This window comes from Bos javanicus, chromosome 7, assembly GCF_032452875.1.
Source record: "Bos javanicus breed banteng chromosome 7, ARS-OSU_banteng_1.0, whole genome shotgun sequence".
NCBI lineage: Eukaryota > Metazoa > Chordata > Mammalia > Artiodactyla > Bovidae > Bos > Bos javanicus.
In genome coordinates this window covers 60,932,081-60,946,577 of record NC_083874.1, presented here as the reverse complement: position 1 = coordinate 60,946,577, position 14,497 = coordinate 60,932,081, and the positions used below count along the sequence as shown (strand labels likewise).

Below are 14,497 nucleotides of genomic sequence, written 5' to 3'. Positions count from 1 at the left end.
TCAGTCCCTGCCCAAGGAAAAGCACATAGTAATCCTTAAAGGCTGAGAATTAGAACCCAGCTCTTTCTAATTCCTAAATGACCTCTGTATACCATTTCTGTTCCTTCTGGATGCAGCTCGCAATCTCTCAACAATCCGACTTCCGTGACAACCGTTATCAAAAAGTCCTGACCCTCGAACTCGATCATGTAGGCTTCCAAGATGCTGGCAACTACACCTGTGTGGCCACCAATGCCCGGGGCATCCACACTACCTCCATGGTCTTCCGGGTGGTAGGTGAGCATCGGGGTGGTGGAGGGTCAGCACAGATCCTGGGGAGAGGGGGTGCATATGGGGATTGAGAAAGAGGGAGCTGATGTTAAAAAAAGGAGTAGACACTGTTGGAATAGCTCACCAGAATCCCCCCTTTTCTCAGCCTGGCTAAGGAGCCATGTCTGTGTCAGCCCTCTGATTGATTCTCAGAGTCCTCCCTCTCTCCCACCTTGGAGGTCCCACAGTGCACGGCTGCATCTCATTCCAGCATCATTTTGTTGTGTTTTGGGATTGATGTCCAGTAGGTCCCTCCTGGACTTTGCTGTTCACTCATTCATTCATTCCTGCATGCCTGGGACTCACATCACATGGGCATGTGAATAGACAGCAGGCACCCTGGGTGGGCATGCAAGAAGCCTGAGGTGTCCTGAGAACACCAAGGGGGACTCCCCAACAAAGGCTTGGACTAAATGGACTCTAAGCTGGGACCAGAAGAATGGAGGTGGGTTAGTCAGGCAGAGGGGAGGGGAAGGAAGGGGAACAGCACTTCAGCAGAGGGAACAGCATATGCAAGGCTCAAAGGCAAAGAGAACGAGCATCTGAGGCATCCAGAGAAACCGACGACAGCAGGCACACGAAGGGGTGGCGGGGGGTGGTCATAGGAAAGCGGGGCGGAGGGTAGTATCCGAGAGCAAGTTGAATGGGTAGCTTGCATCATCTCTGGTGGGCGGGGGTCAAAGGTCTTAAGAGGAGAGTGATGGGATCAGATGGCAGAGAGGATGCAGGAGTGGTGGCCAGGAGCCCGCGGTCCTAAGCCACATTCCAGCCTACCTCCACCAATGATGTAGGTAGGTTGCTTAAACTCTTTCCCCATCTGCAAAATAGGGATCCTAACAGTAACTGTCTCATAGGTTTGCTCTGAGAATTCATTGAATATATCTGAACTAACTAGGGCAGGGCCTGGCACAGACTAAACCCTCAGTGTGCCTGAGGAGATGTCATTTGAGAAAGCTCTGCCCTGTGTCATGTGGATTGGATAGGAGACTCGAGGCTGGAGGCCCATCAGGGCAGTTAACGTGGTGTTCCAGGCCAGAGATGGCGAAGGGTGCTGGATTATGGTGGGGACCCCGGAGAGTCTGTTATCCAAAACAATCTAGGCGGGACAATGGCTGCTGGGACAAAGCAGAAAGGAGCCAAGATGACCAGAGTGATTGGGGAGGAGGCAGTGACAGTCACTGGGCTGAGAATCCGGAGCAGAGGGCAGCTTCTTCAGAGTAGGGACAGGTTCAGAGTGCTTCCAGCTTGGCCACACCTCATGTATTAAGCTGGGAGCCTGAGGGGAGGCGGGAGGGCGAGCCTAAGAATCATTACCCTCACAGAACAAGTAATACAACAGGCTTGCAGGAGCACCTAAGCTCTGTTGTGGGCCCATCCTGTGCCAGCAGCTCTGAGGGCTAAAGCCGGAGAGAACAGTAAACTGTCTCCCAGTTATGGATTCTAATTCTATCCATTTTGTAGTGCAGACCTACAGTAGTCAGTCAACGGATGTTGTTTTCCTTCACTCTTCCCGCTAGATCCTTTTTAATGCGGGGGATCCAGTTACAAATGAGAGAGAAAATGTCCTGCCCACATGGAATTTGTATTCTAGTTGGGAGAAGACAAGCAATAAGCAAAATAAATTATGAACAAGACAATTGGATAGGGTTTTCAGCTTAAAATCGGGTGATCATCAAGGAAGATTACTGGGAAACTGACATTTGAGCAAAGACTCGAAGTTGGTGAAGGACCAAGCCATGTAGAATCTTGGAGAAGAGAGCTGCAGACAGAGGGCAAGCAGTGTTTTTAAGGTGGGTCCAAGCTCACCACATGCAAGGAGTAAGTCAGCCAGTGTAGCTGGGTGGAGCTTGAGAGCAAGTGTAGTACATGATGACATCAGAGGTGAAGGAGAAGGTCCCGGGAGGCCAGCGAGAGACCTGGGCTTTTCTTCTTGAGAGGGGATACCATTGGAGGGTTTGAGCAAAGGAGTGACATGATCTGACTCGAGGGCAGCAAGATGTAATATGGCTTTCTGGTGCTTTGTTGAGGACTGTCTATTGGGAGATGAAGGTAGAAGCCAGGAAACTGTTAGGAAACTCCTGCTACTAGTTTGAGCCAGAGGTGATGGTGGCTTGATTAGGGAGGGATACGGTGGAGGTGATGGGAGGTGGTTGGAGTTTGGATGAATGAATGGCTGGCTGGCTGGCTAAGGGAGAAAGAGAGAAGAAAAACAGCCTTGCCCTCAAAGCTCACAAGCCTGGAGAGAGAAGACAGCTACCTAAAGGGAGGACCAGGTGCATGAAGAAGTGTAGTGGTGGTGGTGGTTTAATCGCTAAGTCCTGTCCGACTCTTGCGACCCCGTGGACTGTAGCCTGCCAGGCTCCTCTGTCCATGGGATTCTCTAGGCAAGAATACTGGAGTGGGTTGCCATTTCCTTCTCCAGGGGGTCTTCCAAACCCAGGAATTGAACCTGGGTCTCCTGTACTGCTGGCAGATTCTTTACCAACTGAGCCACCAGGGAAGCCCGAAGCAGTGTAGATGTGGTGCCTAATGACTGTACAGTCTCAAAGGGCCGCAGCTGGTATCCTGCTAAGTGAAATAAATCAGACAGAGAAAGACAAGTACTATACGATATTGCTTATATGTGGAATCTTAAAAATACCACAAAGGGACTTCCCTTCTGGTCCAGTGGTTAAGATTTCACCTTCCAATGCAGGGGCTGTGGGCTCAATCTTTGGTTGGGGAACTAAGATCCCACACGCTGCAGGATGCAGCCAAAAACTTAAAATAAGTAAAACTTGGGGAAAAGATCCTTTAAATATAAATAAATTTAAAAATTTAAAATACCACAAACTAATGAATATCACAAAAAAGAGGCTGACTCACAGAGAACAAACTAGGGGTTACCAGTGGGGAGAGGGAAGGTGGGGGGCCATATAGCAGCAGGGGATTAAGAGGTAGAAACTTTTATGTATAAAATCAATAAGCTACAGGATGTGTTATACAACACAGGGAACATAGTTAATCATTATTAACAACTTTAAATGGAATATAACTTTTAAAAATTGTGAATCACTATGTTGGATAGCTGAAACTTATCAAATATATATCAACTATACCTCAGTTTTTAAAAAAGCAAAACGAATCCAGAGGAGGGAGCACTCCTTTACCCTGGAGTGATGGATGGAGTCTCCCTGATGGGGGAGTCTTAGAGAATGAGAAGGATCTAAATAGAAGAAAGGAAGAATATGGGGTTCCTGGTGGAGGAAATGACTTGAGCAAAGAGCCCAGGTTGGAACTACTGTGGGGTGTTCTGAGGATATGAGAACACCAAGATGGGTGGAGAATTGTGTGTGTGTCTGTGTGTGCACATGTGAGTAGGAAGAGGGGCCATGGCTAGATGGGCATAAAGTGAAAGTGAAGTCGCTCAGTCGTGTCCAACTCTTTTCGACCCCGTGGACTGTAGCCTACCAGGCTTCTCAGTCCATGGGATTCTCCAGGCAAGAATACTGGAGAATTCAGGTGTAGGTAGCAGAAATCAACTCAAACAGACCTCACCAAAAGAGGATTTTATTGGCCTTATAGCTAAAGCAAAACAAAACATGGTTATGAGCTTCTGGGACAGTTGGATTTTAATATTCAGATGTGGACAAGAAACTATTGTTTTCCAACCCTTGGCTCTATATTTTTCTTGTGGGGCAGCACCAAGCTTGGAAACCCCAGTGGAATGAAAACTTCTCTTTTCCTCCAGTTCCAACAGAAACCATAGGAATGAGTGCCATGGACTCACTCATTCCTACCCGCAACCAATCACGATCCAAAGGGCACAGATCACCCTGATTGGTTGGCCTGGGTCACATGCCCACTTTAGAACTGGATATGGAAGTTGCATTGATTAAACTTCTACCAGAAAAAGGGGAAATATAAACTACTACCAGAAAGGGGGACATTTTTAGCTGCTAGAAAACATTTTATACAGTTATAACAAGATAGATATATTCTATTAATCTCTTTATTACATAAAAAAAGAGGTAGAGGTGCCAAGGAAGATAGGAATTTGCCCAGGTTCTTTCAGGAAATTGGAGATAAGAGTTTAAAGCCCTGAGCTTTTGAGAGGGGTGGGAGTGGTGGGAAAAAGATGAGAGAGGGCACGTTTTGGCTACAGGTCGGGTCTGTGTGACTGGCACATGCTAGCTACTCAGGGAGGGCCCAGCTGAAAGACTGGCTCCACAGGTGGATCACCAAATGAACACACAGACGGACATCTTCCCACTCATTCCAGATTTCTGTGCATTCTGCTTCCCAGACAGTGCCTACTTGAACTTAACCTCTGAGCAGAACCTCCTCCAAGAGGTGGCCGTGGGTGAAAAGCTTGAACTCAGAGTCAAGGTGGAGGCCTACCCAAGCCTGCAAAGTTTCAACTGGACCTATGAGGGTCCCTTCTTTGGTTCCCAGCCCAAGCTCAACTTTGAAACCATGAACAACACATACAGGTACCACCCAGTAGCTCCCATCTGCATGGCCCACAGCCAGACAGAGGACGCTTTAAGAGAGTCAGCACACTTGGGTCCTGTCTCAACCTTGACTAGGGGGTGAGCCCTTTCCCATTTCTAGGGCTCAGTGTTCTTGACTATGTAGAGCCTCAACATCAGTCATCTGTGTTTGAGATGTAGATGAAATTAGCGTACCCTTTGTGCTGTATCCTTGGGAAATTAAATGACATCCTCAAGAATTCTATCCTTTCTTGGGTGTGTGCATTCTGACGGTCACCCAAGGTCTCCTGAGCTTATTCATTCTACTCTTTTGTGACTAATCCAAATGCAGAAGGCCATCCCCATGATTTCCACTCAGAGTCACACTCCTGATGGCAATTGCACGAGGTATCTAGAGCCACACACACAGGTTTGGGGGACTAGAGGGAATTAATATCTCTCAGTCACAGATACATCAAAAGTTCTTTAGAAACCTGTGGCCATCCACCCCTGAGAATTTCTCACCAGCTACTCTTCTCCACTGGATCAAAACTCTTCTTATGAAGGTCTGTCTGCCTGTGCACGCCCCCACCCTCCACTCCCAGAGTCCTGTGTACTCTACATGCAGAGCATTTTAGAAATGTCTTTTTGTCTCCTGTGGACTCTCTCCTCAGGGTCTTACTTTCCTGCCCAAAGTGACCTAACCAGGCAGTTTCTAAACAAGAGAGTTTTTTCCCTAAGGAGGAACACAGATAACAAGTGTGAAAATAATCACTTCTCTACCCTGTTCTACTTCTAAAATTTTTCCTGGAGTAAGGAAACAGCAACCCACTCCAGTATTCTTACCTGGAAAATCCTATGGGCAGAGGAACCTGGCGGGCTACAGTCCCCGGGGTCACAGAGGCAGACACAGCTGAGTGTGGGCACACTCCCTCCATAGCTGCTTCACAGTGCTGTGTTAGTTTCTACACGCAGCAAAGCGAATCATCTGTACGTATACACATATCCCCTCTTTTTTGGACTTCTTTCCCATACAGGTCATGACCACAGAGGATTGAGTAGAGTTCCCTGTGCTATACAGTAGCTCTCATTAATTACCTATTTTATACATAGTATCAATAATGTATATATGTCAATCCCAATCTCCCCTTTCATCCCATCTCCCTTTTCCCCCATTGATATCCACGTTTGTTCTCTATGTCTCTATTTCTGCTTTATAAATAAGATCATCTATACCAATTTTTTCAGATATAACATGTATGTGTTAATATACAATACTTATTTTTCTCTTTCTGACTAACTTCACTCTCTATGACGGTCTCTAGGTCCAGCCACATCTCTAAAAATTACCCAACTTCATTCCCTTTTATGGCTAAGTAATATTCCATTGTATATACATACCACATCTTCTTTATCTATTCCTCTACCATTTGAATGAGAGAGTACAGGTCCATTAAAGACAGCAGAAATGTGGATCACATGCAATCACATCTTCTCCCACAACTGTGATGAACAGCCCTAATTCAGTTAAGAACCATTTCGTGTGATGTCTAAATACAGCCTCAGAGTCCTTCTCAATATAGTCTTGAGGCTACATTTCCATCATAATTGGCTCATAAGAGGAGATCTGTTGCCATCTCTCTGGTAGATAATCCTCAGACATCTTCCAACTCCCAAACTCTCTGGAGTTCTCTTTCTAGCTCTGGAAGCCCAAACCTCTTTGATTCCTGGATTCTTGTTTGTTGATCAACAGAATCAACAAAGATGTTCCTTTGTCCTCATCTTCTTCTTCTAGTTCCTTTCTTGTCCTTTCCAGCCAGGATTTCTAGCTTCCTCTCATCTAAAAGAGAAGTTCTGAACTGGAGTCTGCAGACACCAGGAAGGGGGCTGATCCATGGATATGTTTCAGGGGTCTGTAAGCAATAGGGACCCTGTGGAAAAGAACCAGAGAGGTGCCCTTGAACTCGGTAATCTGGGGCCTTTCAGCACAGGGCACCAAACTGAGCCCGTGTGATAGGTGTGTTCATCATGGTGATTTGGACTCATGCAAAAAGTTAAATTCTTTCAGTTTAAGAAGCAGGTATTAGTTATCTCAAGAATTGACACATGTAGAGGGGTTCTATATACCAACGAACTGGCTGAGTAAATACCATGGGTTTTAGTCTAGTAATGGCTGCAGGTATTTTCCAATGAAGGGGCAAGTGTCTGCAATGAGTTAGGCTCTCTGAATACAGATCCCTCACGCTCACAGAAAAACAAGCAAAGGGACAGAAAGTTAAGTATCCTTGCGTAAGGTCACACAGCTGGGAAATGGCAATCCTAGGACTGGAGCCCCCTGGCTGCATCCTGCCTCCCTTCCCTCTCAAAGCCCCTCCTGGCAGGGCTGGCGCTTTGGGGATAGAAGCTGACCAGGTACTGGTGTTTTCAGTGAGGACTGTTTAGCCCAGTGATGGTGGTGAAAGTAGATCCATTCAGTGAGGCTTGTGAGGCTTCTCCCCGCACTGGCACTGTATAGACACTGCCTCCACTAAAGCTCAGAACCAAAGTGCTTTGCGGATGAGAGAGGCAATTCAGGAAATCGGGTTGGTGGTTTTTCCATGTCTCAGTGGACCCAGGCTGGGTACCTGGCTCAGCCAAGGCCTTCGTGCCCCAGACCCCCAACCAAAAATAAAACCACCCCCTCTAAGGTGGTTTTCGGAACCCTCTGTCCTCACCCCAGACGGCCTGCTCCTCCCACACAGATACACCTCCAAGCTCACCCTGCCTCGCCTGAAGCCCTCCGAGGCCGGCCTCTACTCCTTCCAGGCTAGAAATGCCAGAGGCGAGGACACCCTGACCTTTGAACTCACCCTCCTATGTGAGTAGAAGGGCTTGGGGACACAGGGTCCCTGGGGCGGCTGAGATAGACCAGCTGGGGGAGGTTGGGCTGGGGCAGAGAAGGCTCAGGGTGGGCGGTCAGGCGAGGAGACTCAGACCCTCTCTACCTCAGACCCCCCGGAAGTAGAAGTCATGTGGACCCTCTCCAATGGCTCTAAAGCCCTGCTCTGTGAAGCCTCCGGGTACCCCCAGCCCAATGTGACGTGGGTGCAGTGCAGCAGCCACACCAACAGGTAAGTGACTTCCCTCCTCACCTGGGCTCAGGGGCTGGGCACCCCAAAGCTCTGGCCACATTCTGTGCTTCCCAGATGTGATAAGACCCACGTGCTGGTCCTGGAGGAGCCGAACCCTGATGTCCTGCGCCAGGAGCCCTTCCACAAAGTGACCGTCCAGAGCCTGCTGACCCCTGGGACCTTGGAACACAACAGGACGTACGAGTGCAGGGCCCAGAACAGCATGGGGAACACCTCCGGGGCCTTGGGGCCCATCTCCGTAGGTGAGCCTTGGATCCCTGCTCCAGGCTGCGACAGGAGGGGCGCCCAGGGAACTATCCCCAGCCACTCCTGGGAGCCAAGGGCCAGAGTTTCAGTGCCGAGCGGATCCCAGCCATACCGAGTCTAGCTCTCCATGTGTGACTCTAGGCCCCTTGTGACCAAAGGCAGCAAGATGGGCAGTCTAGAACCCAGAGGGCTGGAAGTAGTAGGGGGAGAAGGGCAGAGGGGAAGCAGAGATCTAGACAGAAAGCAGCCTGAAGCAGCGGCAGCCTAATCTGGCCCCTCTGCCCTTATTCCTGCGCTTGAGCTGACTCATTAGTTCACAAGTGTGCATTTGAGACTCACAGGGGAGCAGGGCCTCCCCCGGGCTTAGAGTGACAGGGACAGGCGACTAATGAACACAGGCCCTGCCCCCAACCGAGGGCCAGCCACTCCGGCCTTTCCCATCCTTCCCAGACTCCCTTCCATCAGAGACAGTCCTTTCCACCCAGGGCGCTGTGCGGTGGGGGTGGGGGGCAACTGCCACTGCAGCATTGTCTGGAGGAAGACTCATCCCTCTCTGCATTGCACAAAGGCTGCATGTGGGTGAGTTCTCTGATTCTGAGAGGCCCAAGACTGTACAGGGCCACAGCACCCTCGGTCCTCTGAAAAGCAGGTTCGGCACCCACTGTGTGCCAGGCCCAGAGAGGACAGAATGGGGCCTCCGCCTGGCTCCAAGGGGCTCCTGGTGCCCTAGCCTTGGAGTCCCAGTTCCACATGCGCTGCCCTGGCGGCTGTGTCCCAAGCTGGTGGTCCTATATTACAAATAAGAAAGCCAACATGTTGCTGAAGGCTTACACTGTGCCAGGCATTGTGCCAAGCCCCTTGCAGACACTATTTCAGTACACTCACCCAACCCCAGGAAGTTGCTTTCGTGCAGCCTGCCTTCCCTCTTGGGGCGTGATGAACCTGAGGCTTTGGGAGAAGTCACAGGCTTGCTCTCACACCTCATAAGAGGTAGAAGTGAGGCTGAGTCTCAGGTTCATGCTGCTGATCTGGCCAGGGGGTGGAAATTAGGTCCTTCCCAACGCATCAAGGGAACTGGGGCTACTGATGTGGGAAGAGGAGACCTGGGTCCATGAGCCTGGCTTTCAGACTCTCGGAGGGCTGTGTGGTCCCAGAGGGCACTCAGGGATGCTACAGGGACCTCCTGGGGAGGCAGATTTCAGTCCAGAAGGTCTCTCTGTCCGAGCTGGCCAGAGGTATAGGTAATGAGCCTCCACATTGGGGGAGGGTTCAAGTCGTGGCTGAGCCCCAGAGGCTTCTTACACAGGCAGGGGGTAGGTTGCGTGATCTGAGGGGCTCCCCTGGCTGCAGAGGCTGGGAGTCTGGGCAGGGTTTAGAGCTGGGCGTGAGCAGGGCTGGAGGGGGGTCCTCCCTGCCCCTGGCTAGGGGAGGGTCTGCAGGCTTCCTACTGAGAGGATACTTTGTTCAATCAACAAGAATTTCAGGGGCACCTCCCGTGTTCCAGGCCACAGGCCTGTTCCAGTGGGGCCCGGGGTCTCAAAGGCCCCTTGGGCCAGCTCACGGCCCTGTCCGCCCCTCCATGCAGGAGCCTCCATGCAGCCCCGAGATGAGCCCCTCTTCACACCGGTGCTGGTGGCCTGCATGTCCATCATGGCCTTGCTGCTGCTGCTGCTGCTGCTGCTCTTCTACAAGTACAAGCAGGTGAGCCGGGGCGGGGCGGGGCGGGGCAGCACCACCGGGCCTCGAGGGTCCACCCGGCACAACCGCTCACCCGGTGGCCGGCCATTCACGATGAGAGCTCTCCAGTGGGTGCCTGCTGTATGTCAGTGTGAGTGGCTGTGTGAGTCAAGACTCAAGCCGATGGGGTTCTGCTCTCGTAGGCTTCGCTGTCTCGTGCAGGAAATGGCTGCTACCATGAAAGTGAGGGCGTGGATTACAGAGGAAAGATGCTGCCAGGAGAGCCGTGGGGAGTCGGGAGAGGGTGAAGGTGGGATCCTCTCCCAGCTGGGGCTTCCAGGGGCACAAGAGGGGCCCCAGGGGCCAGGCCTGTGTCTCTGTCAGGTGGCAGGTGAGTTAGTGGAGGGAAGGCCTGATCATCATCATCCTCTTCATTATTTTTTAAAAATATTTATTTGGCTGTTTCAGGTCTTAGCTGTGGCACACCAGCTCTTTGGATACCCATAGGCTTCTCTAGTTGAGGTGCATGGGCTTATTCACACTTTCATATGCCCACTTAGTTGCTCGGTGCCGTGTGGGATCTTAGTTCCCCATCTAGGGATCGAACCCACATCCCCTGCATTGGAAGGTGGATTCTTATCCACTGGACTGCAAGGAAGTCCCCATCATTTTCACTGTGCGTGCTAAGTTGCTTCAGTTGTATCTGACTCTGCGACCCTATGGACTGTAGCCCGCCAGGCTCCTCTGTCCATGGGATTCTCCAGGCAAGAAGACTGGAGTGGGTTGCCATGCCCTCCTCCAGGGGATCTTCCCCACCTAGGGATCTGACCCAGGTCTCTTATGTCTCCTCCAGTGGCAGGCAAGTTCTTTACCACTAGCACCACCTGGGAAGCCCCTCCTCTTCATTATTTAATATTATTACGAATCAAGTCTGCTGTTAATTGCACTTTGATGTTTAGTACCCTGCCTGTCACTTTTGAGTGCTCAATCGGTGATTGAGCAGTGATTTTAGGGGCATTTTTATGACATGTGTTACCTGTATCCTCTCATTTACCGCCCTCAGCAACCATGGCATGTGGGTAGTATCACTAACCCCATTTTACAGAGTTGGAAGCTAAGGTTCCAAGAGGTTGAGACAGATGCCCTAGTCTACAGCTGGCCAGTGGCAGAGGTTGGTTTTGAAACAGTCATTTTCTAAACCATTTTGCAAAACATGAAGTCATCTTATTTTACCCTCACGACAATCTGGAGGCAGGGACTAGAGCAGTCAGCATTCTACAATAAGGAAATGGGCTTAGCAAGGTTGAAGGACCTGCTCAAGAATCCTAATTGCTTCCCACCCCAGAGCCCACGGTCTCCACCATTTAGCTGCACTGCCTGTCTATATGAAAGACCATTTCCGGTGTGGTTGGACACTGACAGGGCCAGGCCAGAAGGCTGCGGCAGGCCAGAAGTGAAGGGATGGTTTCTGGCTGGCAGGGAAAGGAGTCTGCTTGGAGGAGGCAGCATCGCGTGGGTGAGACTGGCCATGGAGCATGGGGCAGGCAGCCAGGGGAAGAGGAGATTCAGGGCAAGGGTGTCTCTGGGGAGAGGGCAGTGTGCACAAAGAGTGGGGAAGACCACGGGGAGCACTGGAAATACTGATGCCTGGAAGAGGCTGCAGGTGGAGGCACATTGGAGGTATGGACCCCATCCTGAAGGTTCAGGAGATGTGAACAACAGAATGAAGTGAGTTACAAATGAATAGTGCACCTGTGAGCCCCTTGCTGCCTTTTCTTCCCTGCACCTGCCTTGAGAGTTTTAGTGTAAGCAGAGGACTTGGAGTAGACAGGCGGATGCTGTGTCGGGGGTGCCCAGAGGCACACAGGGTGCTCGGTGCATATCAGCACCCAGCCTGAGGGCGCAGCTCTGAGCGCAGCCTCCAGAATCTGGGGCCCCAGGTCAAGTCTTCAGGGATCTGGGTCCACCTCTGACACTGGCCATGAGACCTTTTGACTGGCAGACTGCAGGCTGTGGGACACTCAGCAAGATCCTGGGCTTGGACAGCGCTCAGACTGGATGATGAACATGCTGGGCCCAGGAGGAAGTTGGCTGGGGAAGCTAAGTTTGCTCACACATTTTGGGATTGGAGGGCTGTCTGAGGTTGGGCATCTCCTTGACTACACGCCCAAAGTGGTTGTCGGGCACTGCTCGCCCACCTCCAGGGGGACAGGACTTCAGTCACTCTCGTGGCCTCCCGTTCCTTCTCTGAGCAGCTCTGTTGCAAAGTTCTTCCTTATATGGAGCTGAAAGCTGCCTCCCTGCGCCCCACTGAGCTGCCTCCCCAGCCCTGCAGAGATTCCAGAGAAGTGTCCAGTTCCCCCTCCAGCCCTTTCTGCCTTGGACTGCCCAGGCCCCTTGGTCAGTTGTTGTTTGGGGACGCTCTACCTTCTTTTCAAGGGACCATTTTTGGAATGTGTACTCGCAGGCACCTCTTATCCCATTTAGGAAATTGAACTGGCCCCTGAGCCCACCCAAGAACAAGAGAAGGAGAGCATCCCTGGGGTCAAGATGGCCATACCCTAACGTGATGGCCATGCCCCAGGGCTTACCGTCCAAGTGTCCTTTGCTTTGCCCCTTGGGGTTCTGAGCCTCGCCCCTTCCCTGGGGAGCCAGCCTGGCTTGTCCTCACTACACAGGCCTGAGGGGAGGGTGGCCCCAATTGGGGGAAGGGTTACTTCTGTCCCAGGGCTGAGTCATCACCTTTCTGGCCCCCAGAAAGACCACAAGGGGGGTTGAGGGGGAAGAGAAAAGGGCAGGAGTCAGCAGGCTAGAGGCTAGAAGCAGGAGGGACGTGCGGAAGAAAGGATGACAGTGACAGGGAGGAGCAAGGGGGATGGTGGGAGGGGCAGTGGAGAGGCTAGAATTCTCGGGAATGGGGGCCATAAAGGGGATGCACAGGAGGGTCCCTAAGATTTCTGGTGAGAACTGTTCAGATCTTCCCCTTCCCAAGACAGAAAGCATCCTCCCACCCAGACAGCAGTCCCGCATGGGGACTTTGATGATTCCATGCCCACCTCGGTCGGCAAGGGGAAGTGGCCGGGCCCGTTACAAGGAATAAGTGAGATGACGCATGTTGAGTGTGGAGCCAAGCGCCCACTCACAGGAAGTGCTCTGCAGGCACGCACTGACAGCATTCTATTCCGAGGTCACCCAAAGGAGAGGCCCATCTGGGCAGGAGCTCCCAGGAGCTCCATAGGAGGAGCCATGTGCAGGCGCGGCAGAGGCTGGGCAGAACGGGAGGCCGCCTTCCGAGAAGAGGGGTGGGGGCGCCTGAGACAGGCGGGAGAGAGTGGTGTCTTCCTCCAGCGATCAGGTCTGGGATTCAGAGGCTGAAGTCCCAGCCAGACAACCTCGCTTGCCTTGATCTCCCTCCCCTTCCCCACTCTCCCCTGCCCGGCTGACTCAGGCCCAGCTGCAGGGCCAGAGGAAGGAGAAGTGGCAAGGAGGAAAAGATAGCCTTCACCGCAGTGGCTCCTGGAGATAGAAGTGGCCAGGAGAGGAAAAGGAATACTTCCTGGTGCTGTCTCTGTCTTTTGAGTTGGAAAGGCAGCCACAGGCAGGGTTTGAATCCTCTGACACTCAGGAAATCTTCCTGTCCCATTTCAGGCTATCTGCTATAACTCTACCATGGCTGTCCTGACATTTACCCGTAGTCTCTTGTTCTGAATCAGAACCTGGAAGTTCTTCCTTATGTCTAACTACAATCTCTCCCTCCAAACTACCATCTGGACGTTCTTCCTGATGGCTACCTAGGAGACTTCAATCACAGGCCACCCTCCTCCCAGCACCCACTTGAGCTCCCCCCACCTTGAGGAGGGTGCCCCATGGAGGAGCCCAGCTGCTAAAAAACACGGCCCAGCTGGCCTCCATGCCCCACGAGTGACCGGAAAGAGAGTTGGACTGCTGACCCGAGGCCTCGGTGTTCTCCAACGCCCCACCCCAGCTTCCACTTTCCACCTAAACTCTGTCTTCCATCAGCACTTCTCGTGGGCACCCCCTGGCATCATGCCCCCATGCAGCTGCCACCCTGGGCAGGAACGAGAGCGGCAGCCACTCCCCCGTAGGGCAGGCTCTGCCGCTAGCCGGCTGGTTGGAGCAGCATGGAGAGTCTGGGTGCGCCAGCTGCTCACTGTTGTGTGCGCGGGGTCTCTCTCCGTCTGTCCTTTAACTTTGTAAAGTCCGATGCATCACTTACCTGCATCAAGCCTAGGAGGTTTCTCCTGGCACTGAGAGAATTCACTCAGTGACTGGCAGCCCTCAAGACTCTCCTGCCTTCAGAACTGTGCCTGCTCGCCTCCAGCCACATGGCACCTCCAGCCCCTCAGCCTCTCCAGGACCTTTAGCACCTCCACACCTCTGTTCCCCCACTGCTCCCCTGGCCGGCACCCTCTCACCTCCCCGGGGGCCCTCCCTGACTTGTCTTCAGATGTCCCCAGCTCCCTTTGTCCTCTTGCCCTGCTTTATTGTCTCCATTGAGCCATCTGAAAATCTATTTTTTTCTACATTTTGTATTTGCAGTCCTATGTATGTATGGATTTGAGTGGAATGCCTGTCTTAGCCACTAGAATGCAAACTCCAGGGGACAGGAACTCTGTTTTGTTCAACTCTGAATCAGTGATGCCTGAAACGAATAGGTGCTCA

The 14,497-nt window shown here is 52.0% G+C and overlaps 1 protein-coding gene across 1 annotated transcript in view; it reads left to right on the top strand.

Moving 5' to 3' along the window:
- CSF1R (colony stimulating factor 1 receptor) overlaps positions 1-14,497 on the top strand; it is a 31,614-nt gene that overhangs the window by 8,802 nt on the left and 8,315 nt on the right. The window contains exons 5-10 of the mRNA XM_061424014.1: positions 117-276; positions 4,595-4,781; positions 7,502-7,617; positions 7,750-7,870; positions 7,946-8,133; positions 9,723-9,838. Coding sequence (XP_061279998.1) covers positions 117-276; positions 4,595-4,781; positions 7,502-7,617; positions 7,750-7,870; positions 7,946-8,133; positions 9,723-9,838 — 888 coding nt within the window. The remainder of the gene's footprint in view (positions 1-116; positions 277-4,594; positions 4,782-7,501; positions 7,618-7,749; positions 7,871-7,945; positions 8,134-9,722; positions 9,839-14,497) is intronic.